Source organism: Oncorhynchus gorbuscha, linkage group LG06, assembly GCF_021184085.1.
Source record: "Oncorhynchus gorbuscha isolate QuinsamMale2020 ecotype Even-year linkage group LG06, OgorEven_v1.0, whole genome shotgun sequence".
Lineage (NCBI taxonomy): Eukaryota > Metazoa > Chordata > Actinopteri > Salmoniformes > Salmonidae > Oncorhynchus > Oncorhynchus gorbuscha.
Window position 1 is genome coordinate 3,795,048 of NC_060178.1, and position 22,035 is coordinate 3,817,082.

The following is a 22,035-nucleotide window of genomic DNA, read 5'->3' on the forward strand; positions in this document are numbered from 1 at the left end:
CATTTGAGGTCCTCTACTCCACCATAATCCCATTTGAGGTCCTCCAATCCACCATAATCCCATTTGAGGTCCTCCACTCCACCATAATCCTATCTGAGGTCCTCCACTCCACCAAAATCCCATCTGAGGTTCTCCTCTACACCATAATCCCATTTGAGGTCCTCCACTCCACCATAATCCCATCTGAGGTTCTCCAATCCACCATAATCCAATTTGAGGTCCTCCACTCCACCATAATCCCATCTGAGGTTCTCCTCTCCACCATACTCCCATTTGAGGTCCTCCACTCCACCATACTCCCATCTGAGGTCCTCCACTCCACCATAATCCCATCTGAGGTCCTCCAATCCACCATAATCCCATTTGAGGTCCTCCACTCCATCATAATCCCATCTGAGGTTCTCCAATCCACAATAATCCCATCTGAGGTCCTCCACTCCACCATAATCCCATCTGAGGTTCTCCAATTCACCATAATCCCATCTGAGGTCCTCCACTCCACCATAATCCCATCTGAGGTCCTCCACTCCACCATAATCCCATCTGTCCGTCCGTCTGTGTGTCTGTCTCTAGTAGATGACCTCGTAGACAGTAGCCTTCTTGTCCCCGGAGCCTGTCACAATGTACTTGTCGTCTGCTGAGATGTCACAGCTCAGGACTGACGAAGACTCCTTCGACTGTATGGGGGGAAGATACAACACATATTTAGTCACTTTCACTCTCTCAAACCAACATTTAAAGTGGACAGAGGACAGCAGACCACGATGCTATATGTCGTGACGTAGATTTGACAGATGTCTAGACCTATTTCACACTCTCCCAAGCCTTATTTGTGTTTAAATACATGTAAAATGTTTCCATTGGGGAAAAAGGACGGCTGACTAAAACCAGCCTGGGCCGCGTTTCCCAAAAGCGCCTTGAGGCTAAATTCATCTTTAGAACCTGTTGGATTCTGGGTGAAACTTGGAAAAGTGTTATACTCAGAAGCATTGTATATAAAGGAGTGATAAGAGACTGGTTGGTACCTCAGTAATACTATAGTATCTGAGGGGTGATAGAGACTGGTTGTTACATCAGTAATACTCTAGTATCTGAGGGGTGATAGAGACTGGTTGTAGTAATACTATAGTATCTGAGGGGTGATAGAGACTGGTTGGTACCTCAGTAATACTATAGTATCTGAGGGGTGATAGAGACGGGTTGTTACCTCAGTAATACTATAGTATCTGAGGGGTGATAGAGACTGGTTGTTACCTCAGTAATACTATAGTATCTGAGGGGTGATAGAGACTGGTTGTAGTAATACTATACTATATGAGGGGTGATAGAGACTGGTTGGTACCTCAGTAATACTATAGTATCTGAGGGGTGATAGAGACTGGTTGTTACCTCAGTAATACTATAGTATCTGAGGGGTGATAGAGACTGGTTGTAGTAATACTATACTATATGAGGGGTGATAGAGACTGGTTGGTACCTCAGTAATACTATAGTATCTGAGGGGTGATAGAGACGGGTTGTTACCTCAGTAATACTATAGTATCTGAGGGGTGATAGAGACTGGTTGGTACCTCAGTAATACTATAGTATCTGAGGGGTGATAGAGACTGGTTGTAGTAATACTATACTATATGAGGGGTGATAGAGACTGGTTGGTACCTCAGTAATACTATAGTATCTGAGGGGTGATAGAGACGGGTTGTTACCTCAGTAATACTATAGTATCTGAGGGGTGATAGAGACTGGTTGTTACATCAGTAATACTATAGTATCTGAGGAGTGATAGAGACTGGTTGTTACATCAGTAATACTATAGTATCTGAGGAGTGATAGAGACTGGTTGTAGTAATACTATAGTATCTGAGGGGTGATAGAGACTGGTTGTAGTAATACTATAGTATCTGAGGGGTGATAGACTGGTTGTAGTAATACTCTAGTATCTGAGGGGTGATAGAGACTGGTTGTAGTAATACTATAGTATCTGAGAGGTGATAGAGACTGGTTGTAGTAATACTATAGTATCTGAGGGGTGATAGAGACTGGTTGTTACATCAGTAATACTATAGTATCTGAGGGGTGATAGAGACTGGTTGTTACATTTACATTTACATTTACTCTTATCCAGAGCGACTTACAAATTGGTGCATTCATACTATAGTATCTGAGGGGTGATAGAGACTGGTTGTAGTAATACTATAGTATATGAGGGGTGATAGAGACTGGTTGTAGTAATACTATAGTATCTGAGGGGTGATAGAGACTGGTTGTTACATCAGTAATACTATAGTATCTGAGGGGTGATAGAGACTGGTTGGTACATCAGTAATACTATAGTATCTGAGGGGTGATAGAGACTGGTTGTAGTAATACTATAGTATCTGAGGGGTGATAGAGACTGGTTGTAGTAATACTCTAGTATCTGAGGGGTGATAGAGACTGGTTGTAGTAATACTATAGTATCTGAGGGGTGATAGAGACTGGTTGTTACATCAGTAATACTATAGTATCTGAGGGGTGATAGAGACTGGTTGTTACCTCAGTAATACTATAGTATCTGAGGGGTGATAGAGACTGGTTGTAGTAATACTATAGTATATGAGGGGTGATAGAGACTGGTTGGTACCTCAGTAATACTATAGTATCTGAGGGTTGATAGAGACGGGTTGTTACCTCAGTAATACTATAGTATCTGAGGGGTGATAGAGACTGGTTGTAGTAATACTATAGTATCTGAGGGGTGATAGAGACTGGTTGTTACATCAGTAATACTATAGTATCTGAGGGGTGATAGAGACTGGTTGTAGTAATACTCTAGTATCTGAGGGGTGACAGAGACTGGTTGTAGTAATACTATAGTATCTGAGGGGTGATAGAGACTGGTTGTAGTAATACTATAGTATCTGAGGGGTGATAGAGACTGGTTGTAGTAATACTATAGTATCTGAGGGGTGATAGAGACTGGTTGTAGTAATACTATAGTATCTGAGGGGTGATAGAGACTGGTTGTAGTAATACTATAGTATCTGAGGGGTGATAGAGACTGGTTGTTACATCAGTAATACTATAGTATCTGAGGGGTGATAGAGACTGGTTGTAGTAATACTCTAGTATCTGAGGGGTGATAGAGACTGGTTGGTACATCAGTAATACTATAGTATCTGAGGGGTGATAGAGACTGGTTGTAGTAATACTATAGTATCTGAGGGGTGATAGAGACTGGTTGTAGTAATACTATAGTATCTGAGGAGTGATAGAGACTGGTTGTAGTAATACTATAGTATCTGAGGGGTGATAGAGACTGGTTGTAGTAATACTATAGTATCTGAGGGGTGATAGAGACTGGTTGTAGTAATACTATAGTATCTGAGTGATAGAGAATGGTTGTTACATCAGTAATACTATAGTATCTGAGGGGTGCTAGAGACTGGTTGTAGTAATACTATAGTATCTGAGAGGTGATAGAGACTGGTTGTAGTAATACTATAGTATCTGAGGGGTGATAAGAGACTGGTTGTAGTAATACTATAGTATCTGAGGGGTGATAGAGACTGGTTGGTACATCAGTAATACTATAGTATCTGAGGAGTGATAGAGACTGGTTGTAGTAATACTATAGTATCTGAGGGGTGATAAGAGACTGGTTGTAGTAATACTATAGTATCTGAGAGGTGATAGAGACTGGTTGTAGTAATACTATAGTATCTGAGGGGTGCTAGAGACTGGTTGTAGTAATACTATAGTATCTGAGGGGTGATAGAGACTGGTTGTAGTAATACTATAGTATCGGAGGGGTGACACACACACACACACACACACACACACACACACACACACACACACACACACACACACACACACACACACACACACACACACACACACACACACACACACACACACACACACACACACACACACACACACACACACACACACACACACACACACCTTGTCCTGTGCTCTAGTGTATTGATCAGTATACATACCTGGAATATACTGGCTCCATATGGAGTCCTCCAGGCATTCAGCAGGTTGTCCTTCCCCGTAGACACAAACCATTTACCTGGAGGGTGGAGGAGAGGAGGGATGGAGGGATGGAGGGAGAGGGAGGGAGGAGGAGGGAGGTAGAGATGGAGGGAGGAGAGGAGGGAGGGATGGAGGGAGAGGGAGGTAGAGATGGAGGGAGGAAGGGATGGAGGGAGAGGAAGGTAGAGATGGAGGGAGGTAGAGATGGAGGAGAGGAAGGTAGAGATGGAGGGAGGGAGAGATGGAGGGAGAGGAAGAGGGAGAGAGAGATGGAGGGAGAGGGGTGTAGGAGGTAGAGACGGAGGGAGAGGGAGAGGGAGAGGGAGAGGGAGAGAGAGAGAGAGGGAGGGAGGTAGAGACAGTGGGAGAGGGAGAGAGAGAGGGGTGTGGGAGGTAGAAACGGAGGGAGAGAGAGGAGGGAGGGAGGTAGAGACAGAGGGAGAGGGAGAGAGGAGGGAGGGAGGTAGAGACAGAGGGAGAAGGAGAAAGAGGAGGGAGGTAGAGACGGAGGGAGGGAGGTAGAGACGGAGGGAGAAGGAGAGAGAGGAGGGAGGGAGGTAGAGACGGAGGGAGAAGGAGAGAGAGAGGAGGGAGGGAGGTAGAGACGGAGGGAGAAGGAGAGAGAGAGGAGGGAGGGAGGTAGAGACGGAGGGAGAAGGAGAGAGAGAGGAGGGAGGGAGGTAGAGACGGAGGGAGAAGGAGAGAGAGGAGGGAGGAAGGTAGAGATGGAGAGAGAGGAGGGAGGGAGGGAGGTAGAGACGGAGGGAGGGAGGTAGAGACGGAGGGAGAAGGAGAGAGAGGTAGAGGGAGAAGGAAAGAGAGAGGGAGAAGGAGAGAGAGGAGGGAGGGAGGTAGAGATAGAGGGAGAAGGAGAGAGAGGGATGAGGGAGGTAGAGACGGAGGGAAAGGGAGAAGGAGAGAGAGAGGGATGATGGAGGCAGAGACGGAGGGAGAGGGAGAAGGAGAGAGGGGTGAGGGAGGTAGAGACGGAGGGAGAGGGACAAGGAGAGAGAGAGAGGGATGAGGGAGGTAGAGACGGAGGGAGAGGGACAAGGAGAGAGAGGGATGAGGGAGAAGGAGAGAGAGAGGGATGAGGGAGAGATCAGGCCATGGAAATAGCCGCCGATGGAAGCCAAGTCGCCCCCAACTGAACTGGTATGTTCTCCTCCATCGTCCATTTCAGCAACGTACCAGCCACTATGTAACCAGGTCAGCTCAGTACAACACGGCAAAGTAGTGTGTGTTTTCTCCTGAGCTACAGTTTGTACTCTGGTGTGTGTGTGTGTGTGTGTGTGTGTGTGTGTGTGTGTGTGTGTGTGTGTGTGTGTGTGTGTGTGTGTGTGTGTGTGTGTGTGTGTGTGTGTGTGTGTGTGTGTGTGTGTGTGTGTTCTTACCGCAGTTAGCGAACTTGAGGGAGAGGACACAGCTCTCGTGGAGATGTAGCTGGTATTTGTCAGGCTTGGTGTGGTGAAGGACCTCCACGTTACTGCTCTCCATCCCTACAGCCAACCATTCCCCTGTCGGACAGTATCCTAGAGAGAAGATCTGGGGGGGGGGGGGGGGGACTGGTCTCTATTAACACATTCCCTGTCAGGCAGTATCCTAGAGAGAAGATCTGGGGGGGGGGACTGGTCTCTATTAACACATTCCCCTGTCAGGCAGTATCCTAGAGAGAAGATCTGGGGGGGGACTGGTCTCTATTAATACATTCCCCTGTCAGACAGTATCCTAGAGAGAAGATCTGGGGGGGGGGGGGGGACTGGTCTCTATTAATACATTTGGACTCTGAATTACAATATGCTGAGCTTTTTTTAAACATTTTATTTTTATTTTGACAAGGAGCACATGTATCGCCTAAGTTGAAAAATGTATAAACACACAAAGATATTTAGGACCACAATGAAAAAATATTTGAGTTAATAAATCTAGAATCCTTAATTTTTTCCTTGGCACACTGGTGCTCCTAAATGAAAGTTCCAGCTCTCTGAATATTTAGACAGAAATGCACATAAAATGGTCACACTGTAGGGTTCTTGGTTTGAGGGTTTTATAAGCCTTACTCAAAGGCACAACGGCAGTAGGTAGACACTGGGATTTTGATACCAGTGTGTGTGTGTGTGTGTGAGAGAGCGTACCTGTGAGGTGAAGTCGTGCTGCTGTAGTTGTCGTCCCTCTCTCAGGTCCCAGGAGCGTACCGTGTTATCCAGACCTCCTGTCCACAGCTTGGTCCCATCGTGAGAGATATCTATACAGCTGGCCCCGTCCGTATGGCCCTGGAACTGTCTGTGAGAAACCACAATTGTTTTTTTGTAAAAAAAAATTATACAAAGCACCTCCTTATAAACCATGTATGTACAGATTATGTCCTTACAGACCGTGTCCTAAACCCACAGGTAGCCGCCTTCCGGAGACACCTGAAACCCCACCTCTTTAAGGAATACCTAGGATAGGATAAGTATTCCTCTCACCCCCCCCCCTTTAAGATTTAGATGCACTATTGTAAAGTGACTGTTCCACTGGATGCCATAAGGTGAATGCACCAATTTGTAAGTCGCTCTGGATAAGAGCGTCTGCTAAATGACTTAAATGTAAATGTCAACAAAAATGTCCTTCTATACCTTGTTAAATCTCTCCCTGTCCTCTGCCGTGCTTTGATTATATTACCTTGGATGAGATCTTGAAATGTGCATGTACACCCTGGCCCATCTACCGTTGCTAGCCCCAAATCTGACTTCTGCTTCACTGATTTCTGCTCTTTCTATAAATGACCTCAAATGGATCAACTGAAAGTGTGGGTTTCCAGCTCCAATCCAGATGTGTTGGTCATTACTGAGACGCGGTTAAGGAAGAGTGTTTTGAATACTGATGTTAACCTTTCTGGTTATAACCTTTTTCGGCAAGACAGATCTTCCAAAGGTGGTGGAGTGGCAATCTTTACCAAGGACCACCTTCAGTGCTCGGTTGTCTCCACCAAGTCTGTCTCCAAATAATTTGATTTGCTGGTTTTAAGCATTAAACTTTCAAATAGCTCTTTGTTGACTGTTGCTGGGTGACTGTTGCTGGGTGACTGTTGCGGGGTGCTATCCTCCACCATCAGCACCGGCCTGTACCCTACCTGCCCTAAGCTCTCTCCTGTACTCTACCTGCCCTAAGCTCTCTCCTGGCCCCTTACACTAAGTCTGAATTTGTCCTGCTAGGTGACCTAAACTGGGACATGCTTAAATCACCTGACCAAGTCCTAAAGCAATGGGACTCCCTAAATCTTTCTCAGATTATCACCAATCCCACAAGGTATGACTCCAAACACCCAGAAAAGGCTACTCTCCTCGATGTTATCCTCACAAATAATCCTGATAGGTATGTCATGACGTGGCCCTCTTTGGGTATAGCGAGCACCACTCCCCCCTCTCTCTCACTGCCTCTCTCTTCCCCCAGGCTCTGTTATCGCAGGTCATAAATTCCTAGAGGAGTCTCTGTCCTCATGGCCAGACAGTATAGAGAGAAGGTTCATAAATTCCTAGAGGAGTCTCTCTCCTGATGGCCAGACAGTATAGAGAGAAGGTTTATACATTCCTAGAGGAGTCTCTCTCCTGATGGCCAGACAGTATAGAGAGAAGGTTTATACATTCCTAGAGGAGTCTCTGTCCTGATGGCCAGACAGTATAGAGAGAAGGTTCCACAGGAGAACAAAGGAACCTCTTCTCCATCATAGAACTTGAGAACTGAACAATGTCCATGTTTTGGAGAATGTGTACACAGTCGAGGGAGAATCCTGCTATGAACTGGTCCATTTCGTTTAACTCATGAGAGACAATACAGCCGCATTACCATAACTCTGTTTATACAAGAGTCTCAGTTGTGAGGGTTGCATCTAATTGTTGTATAAAATGAATGAGTAAAGATGAAACTATTTGTGAAATTATGTAATGTGATTTTCATTTGTTTAATGAAGGAAACTCCAATTCCCTTTAACTAAGTCATAGGCCCGCCCCATGAGCACAGACATAGATCTGGAGTCATGGGACAGCCCTTTCCTACTGTTCTAGATATAACCCCCACCTTGGGAATTTCCCTTGAGACCAAGCTTACCTCGATTACCGAGAGGGCTAAGGTTTGAGTAGAGACAATAAAACCTGAGTATAAGCTAAGGTTGTAATGGTTGTTGAAACTCTGAGACCGACAGAATAAGAGCAACTCTTCGATACTAATTGCTAGTCTGCAGCTAGGAGTTGTGTACCATTGAATGCGAAGGCCGACAACCGCCCGAAACATCTATTCTATAAGAACATTTCTGAATGGGACTCTGAAGTATCCATTCTAAGACGGGCGGATGAACTTCCAACAGGAAAGGACGATTCCAACAGAGATCACGACGACATACTGAGAGTAAATATATATATTGATTTGCAATTATTTCCGAATGAGTGAGCGTTCATGTGCAAAGGATTAGCATTTCAATTGTTATAACTATAGTGTCTGTCTACCAAGCCGCCATACCGGTTTATCCCACTAGGGGGCACATCCCCTATCATTTCCTCATTCAGTTTCAATATGATAAATATTGCATTCATTGTCTGTGTATCAAGTTTACAAACTAACATGCAAACTATTTCTATTGGCACTGAAATCACATAAAAGTTAGTCCTGGTGACCTAAATCGGGGACTAGGCTACCCTCAATAAATAAACCCGTTTCCATTGCCACTAGAAATGACGTCATGTTGCTAGGTAGCCATTCCTAGAGGAGTCTCTGTCCTGATGGCCAGACAGTATAGAGAGAAGGTTCCACAGGAGAACAAAGGAACCTCTTCTCCATCATAGAACTTGAGAACTGAACAATGTCCATGTTTTGGAGAATGTGTACACAGTCGAGGGAGAATCCTGCTATGAACTGGTCCATTTCGTTTAACTCATGAGAGACAATACAGCCGCATTACCATAACTCTGTTTATACAAGAGTCTCAGTTGTGAGGGTTGCATCTAATTGTTGTATAAAATGAATGAGTAAAGATGAAACTATTTGTGAAATTATGTAATGTGATTTTCATTTGTTTAATGAAGGAAACTCCAATTCCCTTTAACTAAGTCATAGGCCCGCCCCATGAGCACAGACATAGATCTGGAGTCATGGGACAGCCCTTTCCTACTGTTCTAGATATAACCCCCACCTTGGGAATTTCCCTTGAGACCAAGCTTACCTCGATTACCGAGAGGGCTAAGGTTTGAGTAGAGACAATAAAACCTGAGTATAAGCTAAGGTTGTAATGGTTGTTGAAACTCTGAGACCGACAGAATAAGAGCAACTCTTCGATACTAATTGCTAGTCTGCAGCTAGGAGTTGTGTACCATTGAATGCGAAGGCCGACAACCGCCCGAAACATCTATTCTATAAGAACATTTCTGAATGGGACTCTGAAGTATCCATTCTAAGACGGGCGGATGAACTTCCAACAGGAAAGGACGATTCCAACAGAGATCACGACGACATACTGGGAGTAAATATATATATTGATTTGCAATTATTTCCGAATGAGTGAGCGTTCATGTGCAAAGGATTAGCATTTCAATTGTTATAACTATAGTGTCTGTCTACCAAGCCGCCATACCGGTTTATCCCACTAGGGGGCACATCCCCTATCATTTCCTTGTAACCATATCTACTGTTTGTTTTTTATTTATGTATTTCTGTGATTATTTAGTTAGTTAATAAATAAATGATTGAGACAATTGATGTATGGATGATTTATAGTGAAGACTGGGGTCGTGCAGAAAACAAACAATTCACGACGTTTGGAATGAGACCAAGGTGAGGTAAAGAATAATTCATTCATTAGAAGACTAATTGATATTAAGATATTAAAATATCTGAAGTTATATTAGGAGAATTATAACTTTGTAATCTGAATATTTTGTTGGTGCGCCGACTTCCTAGTTAATTACATTTACATGATTAGTTTAATCAGGTAATAATAATTACAGAGAATTGATTTGATAAAATAACAGTCTTCATTTTAATGATGATTTCTCCCTGCAGGCGGTGCCAAAGACACGACAGGTATCAGTCTGGTGTTTTCTGTAATGACCTTAGTGATCACTGTTTACCAGACTGTGTTCGTAATGGCTGCTCAGTGAAACGACCTGTCCTGATTTGTCATAGACTCTTGCTAAAAAAACTGTAAAATGGTATAGAATCAGCTTGATCCCCTCTGTCGAAGACGCTTGGACCTTCTTTTCTGATATTTTCAGTGGTATTTGTTAAGAAACACACTCCCATAAAGAAAATGAGAATTTAAAAAAAGGTTCAGCCCCTGGTTCGACTGTGACCTAAAGAACTGCATTTGGTGAAAGGCTCGGCATACTCAAGCTGACTGGCTCTCGTTCAGGAAAATTAGAAATAAGTCAGGAGATCCGGAAGGCCAAAGTTAGTTACTTTATGAAGCCGTTCTCTCTCTGTGGGTCTAACCCAAAGAAGTTCTGGAAAACAGTTAAAGACCCTCCTCCTCACAGCTGCCCATGTCCCTTAATGTTGATGTGGTTGTTACTGACAAGGAGCACATGGCTGAGCTCTTTAATCACCACTTCATTAAGTCAGGATTTCTATTGACTCAGCCACGCCTCCTTGCCCGTCCAACAATTCCTCATCTCCCACCCCTTCTAGTGTGTCTATCCTCGATGCTTCTCTCTCTTTTTCCCCTTCCCTGCTACAAAGTTTCTCCCTGCAGGCGGTCACTGAGTCCGAATTGCTAAAGTCCGAGGTGACCTCCCAAAAAAACATCTGGGTCAGACGGTTTAGACCCTTTCTTCTTTAAGGTTGCTGCCCCTATCATCGCCAAGCCTATCTCTGACCTTTTTAACCTGTCTCTCATTTCTGGGGAAGTTCCCAATGCTTGGAAGGCAGCCACAGTTTGTCCTTTACTTAAAGGGGGAGATCAAGCTGATCCCAACTGTTATAGGCCTATTTCTATTTTGTTTATCAAAAGTAAAAAAAACTTGATAACAAAACACTTGATAAAAATTATAAACTGACCGGCTTTCTTGATGTCTATAGTATTCCCTCTGGTATGCAATCTGGTTTCCGCTCAGGTTATGGATGTGTCACTGCAACCTTGAAGGTCCTCAATGATGTCACCATTGTCCTAGATTCTAAGCAATGTTGTGCTGCTATTTTTTACTGACTTGGCCAAAGCTTTTGATACGGTAGACCATTCCATTCTTGTGGGACGGCTAAGGAGTATTGGTGTCTCTCTGGGGGGTCTTTGGCCTGGTTTGCTAACTACCACTCTCAAAGAGTGCAGAAAATCTGCTGTCTCAGCCACTGCCTGTCACCAAGGGAGTACCCCAAGGCTCAATCTTAGGCCCCAGGCTCTTCTCAATTTATATCAACAACATAGCTCAGACAGTAGGAAGCCTTCTCATCCATTTATATGCAGATGATAGTCTTATACTCAGCTGGCCCCTCCCCGGATGTTGTGTTTTAAACGCTCTACAACAAAACTTTCTTAGGGCCCAATAAGCTTTCTCTGCCCTTAACCTGGTTCTGAACATCTCCAAAACAAAGGTCATGTGGTTTGGTAAGAAGAATGGCCCTCTTCCCACAGGTGTGATTACTACCTCTGAGGGTTTGGAGCTTGAAGTAGTCACCTCATACAAGTACTTGGGAGTATGGCTAGATGGTACACTGTCCTTCTCTCAGCACATATCAAAGCTGCAGGCTAAAGTTAAATCTAGACTTGATTTCCTCTATCGAAAACGCTCCTCTTTCACCCCAGCTGCCAAACTTACCCTGATTCAGATGACCATCCTACCCATGCTAGATTACGGAGACATAATTTATAGATCGGCAGGTAAGGGTGCTCCTAAGTGTATGTAAACTAGTTTTAATGACTCCAACCTCAGTGTATGTAAACTAGTTTTAATGACTCCAACCTAAGTGTATGTAAACTCGTTTTAATGACTCCAACCTAAGTGTATGTAAACTAGTTTTAATGACTCCAACCTAAGTGGATGTAAACTAGTTTTAATGACTCCAACCTCAGTGTATGTAAACTAGTTTTAATGACTCCAACCTAAGTGTATGTAAACTAGTTTTAATGACTCCAACCTAAGTGTATGTAAACTAGTTTTAATGACTCCAACCTAAGTGTATGTAAACTAGTTTTAATGACTCCAACCCAACTGTATGTAAACTAGTTTTAATGACTCCAACCTAACTGTATGTAAACTAGTTTTAATGACTCCTAACCTAAGTGTATGTAAACTAGTTTTAATGACTCCAACCTAAGTGTATGTAAACTAGTTTTAATGACTCCAACCTCAGTGTATGTAAACTAGTTTTAATGACTCCAACCTAAGTGTATGTAAACTAGTTTTAATGACTCCAACCTCAGTGTATGTAAACTTCCGACTTCAACTGTATCTGTATTCTAGTCATGAATAACTTATAAAAATCTATATTATGTGTGTATTGTTTTTCTTTATTGCTAGGTATTATTACTGCATTGTTGGAGCTAGAAACACAAACATTAAGTTGCACCTGCAAGAGTGTGTACGTGACCAATAAACGTTGAATTTGATGCGCTCAGAAACTCCCACATATCAGTAGAAGCCACAAACACATCCCCAGCCATCCCATCTTCTCCTACCTGACGAGAGTCTGGTTGTGCAGGTCCCAGACGGCGATGTTTCCATCACTGCAACAGGAGAAACAGACCTTGGCGTCTGGGGAGATGGCGAGGGCGTAGCAGGCCGGGGCGGAGGACGTCAGCTCAGCCTTGATACGAGGCGTCTGGGAGGCCAGATCCCAGATGGTTAAAGTACTGGCCTCTCCTCCTACGATCAGGGTACGACCGTCAGGGAGCAGCTTACAGGAACGGATGTAGTTATCCCTGTTCTGGTAGACAAGAGGAAACAGACTAATCAATACACAACACCACAGGTCAAGAAAGAAAGAAAGAAAGAAAGAAAGAAAGAAAGACAGACAGACAGACAGACAGACAGACAGACAGACAGACAGACAGACAGACAGACAGACAGACAGACAGACAGACAGACAGACAGACAGACAGACAGACAGACAGACAGACAGACAGACAGACAGACAGACAGACAGACAGACAGACAGACAGACAGACAGACAGACAGACAGACAGACAGACAGACAGACAGACAGACAGACAGACAGACAGACAGACAGACAGACAGACAGACAGACAGAGACAGACAGACAGAGACAGACAGACAGACAGACAGACAGACAGACAGAGAGAGACAAACAGACAGACAGACAGAGAGAGACAAACAGACAGACAGACAGACAGACAGACAGACAGACAGAGACAGACACAGACAGACACAGACAGACACAGACAGACACAGACAGACACAGACAGACACAGACAGACAGAGACAGACAGACAGACAGAGACAGACAGACAGACAGACAGACAGACAGACAGACAGAGACAGACACAGACAGACACAGACAGACAGAGACAGACAGAGACAGACAGAGACAGACAGACAGACAGACAGACAGACAGACAGACAGACAGACAGACAGACAGACAGACAGACAGACAGACAGGCAGACAGGCAGACAGGCAGACAGGCAGACAGGCAGACAGGCAGACAGACAGGCAGACAGACAGGCAGACAGACAGACAGACATTTTATTCCTACTATCGTAGTATTGGTTATTAAGGTGTGGCACGAGCCATGTCAAGGTCAAGGGTTCAATACCCACTCAAAGATCACAAACAACAAATCCTTAGATCAAAGTAAACACCAGACAGTCTAGTTGAGAGACAGGACTCTTGTTGACTGGCTGATGTCCTAGATATTCCATAGTATTATATAGTATTATATAGTATTATATATAGTATTATATTGTCCTCACCAGACAGTCTAGTTGAGAGATAGGACTCTTGTTGACTGGCTGATGTCCTAGATATTCCATAGTATTATATAGTATTATATATAGTATTATATTGTCCTCACCAGACAGTCTAGTTGAGAGATAGGACTCTTGTTGACTGGCTGATGTCCTAGATATTCCATAGTATTATATAGTATAATATAGTATTATATAGTATAATATTGTCCTCACCAGACAGTCTAGTTGAGAGACAGGACTCTTGCTGCCCGGTTGGCTGATGTCCCAGATCTTGACACAGCCCTTTCCTCCTGTATAGACGTGTCTGGTTGGGTTGGATATAGTGACAGCACACACCACCTCGCCGTGGCTCAGCGTGTTGATCTGACGGGCGTGCCGGGGAATCCCCGGGCCTATCAGGGCGTCCGGAGGGAACGGTACCGGCTGCATCTGGCCGTCCGCACTCACGTGGAAGGAGTAGGCTCTGGAAGATGAGACATAGGCTCTCGTTAGTATATGGTACTCAGACAGACAGACTAAGAGCAGAACCCAGAGTGTACACGGTACTCACGGTTTTCCTCCAGATATAGACGTGAGACTGGCTGGAAGACCCGGTCTCATGTGGGGATGAGGATCAAATCCCTGCAACAGAACAAACACAGGGACAACATACTAACATACATACTACGCAACATACTCTGTACATAACATACAGAGTAGCCTTGAAGAGAAGCAGGCCTCCCTCCATGGACAGCCTGGTGAAGTCAATGGTAGAAAGGAGATGGATGGAAGCCCCGTTTAAATCAGTAACGCCTCGCAAACACGTCAAAACCAATCAAATGCCTTGCTTGGGCGGAGCTCCAAAGTGCCCACTCATATAATGTGTTCAAACAGAGACGGTGTAATGCCTTCATCAACAGGAAGTTGGGTATAGACCTCATCAACAGGAAGTTGGGTATAGACCTCATCAACAGGAAGTTGGGTATAGACCCCTCATCAACAGTAAGTTGGGTATAGACCTCATCAACAGGAAGTTGGGTATAGACCTCATCAACAGGATGTTGGGTATAGACCTCATCAACAGGATGTCGGGTATAGACCTCATCAACAGGAAGTCGGGTATAGACCTCATCAACAGGAAGTCGGGTATAGACCTCATCAACAGGAAGTCGGGTATAGACCTCATCAACAGGAAGTCGGGTATAGACCTCATCAACAGGAAGTCGGGTATAGACCTCATCAACAGGAAGTCGGGTATAGACCTCATCAACAGGAAGTCGGGTATAGACCTCATCAACAGGAAGTCGGGTATAGACCTCATTAACAGGAAGTCGGGTATAGACCTCATCAACAGGAAGTCGGGTATAGACCTCATCAACAGGAAGTCGGGTATAGACCTCATCAACAGGAAGTCGGGTATAGACCTCATCAACAGGATGTCGGGTATAGACCTCATCAACAGGATGTCGGGTATAGACCTCATCAGATGGATGTTGGGAATAGACCTCATCAGATGGATGTTGGGAATAGACCTCATCAGATGGATGTTGGGTATAAACCTCATCAACAGGACGTTGGGTATAGACCTCATCAACAGGATGTCGGGTATAGACCTCATCAACAGGAAGTCGGGTATAGACCTCATCAACAGGAAGTCGGGTATAGACCTCATCAACAGGAAGTCGGGTATAGACCTCATCAACAGGAAGTCGGGTATAGACCTCATCAACAGGAAGTCGGGTATAGACCTCATCAACAGGAAGTTGGGTATAGACCCCAACAGGATGTCGGATATAGACCTCATCAACTGGATGTTGGGTATTGACCTCATCAGATGGAAGTTGGGTATAGACCTCATCAACAGGATGTTGGGTATAGACCTCATCAACAGGATGTTGGGTATAGACCTCATCAACAGGATGTTGGGTATAGACCTCATCAACAGGAAGTCGTGTATAGACCTCATCAACAGGAAGTTGGGTATAGACCTCATCAACAGGATGTCGGGTATAGACCTCATCAGATGGATGTTGGGAATAGACCTCATCAGATGGATGTTGGGAATAGACCTCATCAGATGGATGTTGGGTATAGACCTCATCAACAGGACGTTGGGTATAAACCTCATCAACAGGACGTTGGGTATAGACCTCATCAACAGGATGTCGGGTATAGACCTCATCAACAGGATGTCGGGTATAGACCTCATCAACAGGAAGTTGGGTATAGACCCCAACAGGATGTCGGATATAGACCTCATCAACTGGATGTTGGGTATTGACCTCATCAGATGGAAGTTGGGTATAGACCTCATCAACAGGATGTTGGGTATAGACCTCATCAACAGGATGTTGGGTATAGACCTCATCAACAGGATGTTGGGTATAGACCTCATCAACAGGAAGTCGTGTATAGACCTCATCAACAGGAAGTCGGGTATAGACCTCATCAGATGGATGTTGGGAATAGACCTCATCAGATGGATGTTGGGTATAAACCTCATCAACAGGAAGTTGGGTATAGACCCCAACAGGATGTCGGATATAGACCTCATCAACTGGATGTTGGGTATTGACCTCATCAGATGGAAGTTGGGTATAGACCTCATCAACAGGATGTTGGGTATAGACCTCATCAGATGGATGTTGGGTATAGACCTCATCAGATGGATGTTGGGTATAGACCTCATCAGATGGATGTTGGGTATAGACCTCATCAGATGGATGTTGGGTATAGACCTCATCAGATGGAAGTTGGGTATAGACCTCATCAACAGGAAGTTGGGTATAGACCAACTTCTGGATAAATCATTTTTACTACAGGTTTTCTTCCATTTTCTGCAATGTTGCAAACTAGCACACGGAACAAGTCTCCAAAATGTTTCCTATCTGGTCGTAAAAACAGTGACGAACAGAACATAATTTTTTTCTACGGGCGTGTGGGTGGGAGGGCTGTTGAAAGGCAAGATCCAATAAAAATGTAGCTGCTGGAATCCAGCTGCTCACTCGTACAGTTTTGGCTAAAAAACAAAATTCTCCACACCTCCAAAAAGGACAACGTAATTTTGGGAGATTTTGAGCAACATGAGACTAAACACCTACAACAACAAAAAGATTCAACATCATAAGAACCTCTACGATGACTCGCACAAACCCACACCGAGATAGATAGGGACGCTAGTAATCAGCGTCCGGGTAATCTCTGGTAGTGAAGTGAGCTGTATCATAGTCCTGTCACTGCTTCACTCCCTGGCTACGCTGATGCTCTTCCTCCACGACAATATCCGTCTCTGCCTCCTCTTCGCGTGTGTAGTGTATCTCACCATGGGCGTTCGTCCGTACGCAGCAACGGCAGCGCTCATCTGAGGGGAAACGTGCAGACCAGCGTAGACGCCAGGGCTGGTCAGACCTCCGTTCATCTCAGGATGATGACCCATCATAACGAAGGGAGGGTACAGGGGAGTCCTCAGAGCTGTTGGAGAGGAGGAGGAGGATGATGAGGAGGAGGATGAGGAGGATGAGGATAATTACCATCATATTACTGTTGTTGTTGATGACGTTATGAATATACAGGATGTTTGGTATTATATATTGTCATGTGTCACGATCATTATCCAAAATGGTTGAACTCAACTGTCACAATAGTTTTGACAAAAAAATTCCCAGAAGTTTGTAAGACCCTGGTTAATGAACAATTAGACAAAGCCCCCAGTCTGCAACAGGTTAGTTCTTTACTCAGAGAACGTTCTGAAGTTAAAAAATAAAACATTGAAAATGAACTGAAATGAAAATACTATTAAATACACCCCAGGTCACAGCAGAGAGACACACAGAGGGAGCCACACACTCAGTCACAGTAGAGAGAGAGTTTGGGATGCAGGCAGAGATTGCCAGTGAGAATGCAGTACTAACCTAGAGCCTCCATGCCAGGGGGTTTGCCCAGGATGGGCCGCAGCCCAGGAGTGGTGGAGGTGCCTGGGGTGGGGGCGTCGCTACGAGGGGTGGGGGTGGTCGACTTCAGGCCTGGAATTGATGACTTGTCATTCTGCACAAGAGGAGAGAGAGAGGGGGAGGGACGGAGAGAGGAAGATGGAGATATTAACAAATGTGGGCCCGCCAACTGATTTGCAGTCACTCTTCAGTGGCTTTAACTGTCTGTTTCCCTGTCCTATCTGTTTCCCTGTCTGTTTCCCTGTCCTGTCTGTTTCCCCAATTCCTGTCTGTTTCCCAGTCCTGTCTGTTTCCCTGTCCTGTCTGTTTCCCAGTCCAGTCTGTTTCCCAGTCCAGTCTGTTTCCCAGTCCAGTCTGTTTCCCAGTCCTGTCTGTTTCCCAGTCCTGTCTGTTTCCCAGTCCTGTCTGTTTCCCAGTCCTGTCTGTTTCCCTGCCCTGTCTGTTTCCCCAATTCCTGTCTGTTTCCCAGTCCTGTCTGTTTCCCAGTCCTGTCTGTTTCCCTGCCCTGTCTGTTTCCCCCAGTCCTGTCTGTTTCCCCAATTCCTGTCTGTTTCCCAGTCCTGTCTGTTTCCCTGTCCTGTCTGTTTCCCTGTCCTGTCTGTTTCCCAGTCCTGTCTGTTTCCCTGTCCTGTCTGTTTCCCCAATTCCTGTCTGTTTCCCCAATTCCTGTCTGTTTCCCTGTCCGTTTCCCTGTCCTGTCTGTTTCCCAGTCCTGTCTGTTTCCCAGTCCTGTCTGTTTCCCCAATTCCTGTCTGTTTCCCCAATTCCTGTCTGTTTCCCAGTCCTGTCTGTTTCCCAGTCCTGTCTGTTTCCCTGTCTATTACCCTGTCCTGTCTGTTACCCTGTCCTGTCTGTTGCCCTGTCCTGTCTGTTGCCCTGTCCTGTCTGTTGCCCTGTCCTGTCTGTTGCCCTGTCCTGTCTGTTGCCCTGTCCTGTCTGTTTCCCAGTCCTGTCTGTTTCCCAGTCCTGTCTGTTTCCCTGTCTATTACCCAGTCCTGTCTGTTTCCCCCTGTCCTGTCTGTTTCCCCCTGTCCTGTCTGTTGCCCTGTCCTGTCTGTTGCCCTGTCCTGTCTGTTTCCCCCAGTCCTGTCTGTTTCCCCCAGTCCTGTCTGTTTCCCCCAGTCCTGTCTGTTTCCCCCAGTCCTGTCTGTTTCCCCCTGTCCTGTCTGTTTCCCCCTGTCCTGTCTGTTACCCTGTCCTGTCTGTTACCCTGTCCTGTCTGTTACCCTGTCCTGTCTGTTACCAGTAGATGACTGTACATCAGCCAGAGAGAGGAGAGGTAATATGTAGCAAGGCTCCTGTCTTCTAGTTGCTGTAGAATCAGATTCTCGGTCTCTAACAGCTCACTGGATTCAACTAACCCAACATTTTATTCTTACATATTTCTGCCCTGTGAACAGAGTCATATTTGGGATTTCTTAGTGTCTTGGTCAAACGTATGTTGGGAATTGAATTTAAACTGCTTCCCAAATGGAATCAATCTCAATTAATTAATTATTTATTCATCTTAATCTCTGTTGTAACTAATATGGTTTTAATAAATAACGGTCTCTAAACTCTGGACTACAGCGGTTGCCACGACTACATTTTTATCACTGAATCCTGCCGTCCTTCCCTTTCCAGTTTCATAGCTCTCTCGTCACACACACACACGCACACACGCACACACACACACACACACACACACACACACACACACACACACACACACACACACACACACACACACACACACACACACACACACACACACACACACACACACACACACACACACACACACACACACACACACACACACACACACACACACACACACACACACACACACACACACACACACACACACACACAATGTTCTTTACATGGTTTTCCTTGTTCTTGGAGGAGGGCGTGCTACTGGACGACGCTACAGAGGCGGGGCTGGTGGGCGTGTCCTTCTGGGGGCGGGGCTTACCGATGCCGTTCCCCTCGGGCGAGTGAGCGGGACTAGCCCGAGGGGTAGCGGGGTCCTGGAGTAAACAAACAAATAAACAATCACTCTGTAACTATGGAAACACACTTACAGGACAAACCACGCCCACTAACATCCAGCAACCACACCCCTTATTGTACTAAGTCACTAAGACGTACCGGGATACAGTACAGTTGAAGTCGGAAGTTTACATACACCTTTCGCCAAATACATTTCAACTCAGTTTTTCACAATTCCTGACATTTAATCCTAGTAAAAAGTCCCTGTTTTAGGTCAGTTAGGATCACCACTTTATTTTAAGGATGTGAAATGTCAGAATAATAGTAGAGAGAATGATTTATTTCAGCTTTTATTTCTTTCTTCACATTCCCAGTGGGTCAGAAGTTTACATACACTCAATTAGTATTTGGTAGCATTGCCTTTAAATTGTTTAACTTGGGTCAAACGTTTCGGGTAGCCTTCCACAAGCTTCCCACAATAAGTTGGGTGAATTTTAGCCAAATCCTCCTGACAGAGCTGGTGTAACTGAGTCAGGTTTGTAGGCCTCCTTGCTCGCACACACTTTTTCAGTTCTGCCCACAAATGATCTACAGGATTGAGGTCAGGGCTTTGTGATGGCCACTCCAATACCTTGACTTTGTTGTCCTTACGCCATTTTGCCACAACTTTGGAAGTATGCTTGGAGTCAATGTCCATTTGGAAGACCCATTTGTGACCAAGCTTTAACTTCCTGACTGATGTCTTGAGATGTTGCTTCAATATATCCACAACATTGTCCTGCCTCATGATGCAATCTAGTTTGTGAAGTGCACCAGTCCCTCCTGCAGCAAAGCACCCCCACAACGTGATGTTGCCACCCTCGTGCTTCATGGTTGGGATGGTGTTATTTGGCTTGCAAGCCTCCCCCTTTTACCTCCAAACATAACGATGGTCATTATGACGAAACAGTTCTATTTTTGTTTAATCAGACCAGAGGACATTTCTTCAAAAAGTACGATCTTTGTCCCCATGTGCAGTTGCAAACCGTAGGCTGGCTTTTTTTTATGGCGGTTTTGGAGCAGTGGCTTCTTCCTTGTTGAGCGGCCTTTCAGGTTAAGTTGATATAGGACTCGTTTTACTGTGGATATAGATACTTTTGTACCCGTTTCCTCCAGCATCTTCACAAGGTCCTTTGCTGTTGTTCTGGGATTGATTTGCACTTTTCACACCAAAGTACGTTCATCTCTAGGAGACAGAACACGTCTCCTTCCTGAGCGGTATGACGGCTGCGTGGTCCCATGGTGTTTATACTTGCATACTATTGTTTGTATGGATGAACATGGTACCTTCAGGCGTTTGGAAATTGCTCCCAAAGAAGAAACCAGACTTGTGGAGGTCTTGGCTGATTTCTTTGATTTTCCCATGATGTCAAGCAAAGAGTCACTGAGTTTGAAGGTAGGCCTTGAAATACATCCACAGGTTACACCTCCAATTGACTCAGAGACTTAATTTGGCTAAACATCTGTAAACAAAGTCAAGTAAACAGACAGAGTGCTGAGTATTACACCTGTATGTTGTTATGAGTATAGACTACTGAGTATTACACCTGTATTAATACACCTGTATGTTGTTATTAGTAGAGACTACTGAGTATCACACCTGTAGTATTACACCTGTATTAATACACCTGTATGTTGTTATTAGTAGAGACTACTGAGTATTACACCTGTAGTATTACACCTGTATTAATACACCTGTATGTTGTTATTAGTAGAGACTACTGAGTATCACACCTGTAGTATTACACCTGTAGTAATACACCTGTATTTTGTTATTAGTATAGACTACTGAGTATCACACCTGTAGTATTACACCTGTATGTTGTTATTAGTAGAGACTACTGAGTATCACACCTGTAGTATTACACCTGTATGTTGTTATTAGTAGAGACTACTGAGTATCACACCTGTATTAATACACCTGTATGTTGTTATTAGTAGAGACTACTGAGTATCACACCTGTAGTATTACACCTGTATTAATACACCTGTATGTTGTTATTAGTAGAGACTACTGAGTATTACACCTGTATGTTGCTCACCTCATTGGACACATCTACGACCAGGTCATCACTCTTTTCTCCATCACTGTCCTATAGAGAGGAACATTGGAGAAACAGTCAACATGACATGAAATACCTTTCTATAAACCAGCACATCTACAGCCTTCATACCA

At 44.7% G+C, this 22,035-nt stretch overlaps 1 protein-coding gene across 3 annotated transcripts in view; it reads right to left on the reverse strand.

The window, feature by feature from the left end:
- Window positions 1–540: 540 nt before the first annotated feature.
- Window positions 541–22,035, reverse strand: part of LOC124037440 (transducin-like enhancer protein 3-B) — a 90,577-nt gene continuing 69,082 nt past the window's right edge. For all 3 annotated transcript variants that reach the window (XM_046352138.1, XM_046352137.1, XM_046352139.1), the window contains 11 exons: window positions 21,902–21,952; window positions 19,712–19,858; window positions 17,808–17,940; window positions 17,219–17,367; window positions 14,468–14,538; window positions 14,131–14,380; window positions 12,668–12,915; window positions 6,162–6,309; window positions 5,421–5,571; window positions 3,987–4,063; window positions 541–677 (listed from right to left, as the gene is read on the reverse strand). In XM_046352138.1, the coding sequence (XP_046208094.1) occupies window positions 570–677; window positions 3,987–4,063; window positions 5,421–5,571; window positions 6,162–6,309; window positions 12,668–12,915; window positions 14,131–14,380; window positions 14,468–14,538; window positions 17,219–17,367; window positions 17,808–17,940; window positions 19,712–19,858; window positions 21,902–21,952 (1,533 nt within the window). In that variant the 3' untranslated portion in view covers window positions 541–569. The remainder of the gene's footprint in view (window positions 678–3,986; window positions 4,064–5,420; window positions 5,572–6,161; window positions 6,310–12,667; window positions 12,916–14,130; window positions 14,381–14,467; window positions 14,539–17,218; window positions 17,368–17,807; window positions 17,941–19,711; window positions 19,859–21,901; window positions 21,953–22,035) is intronic.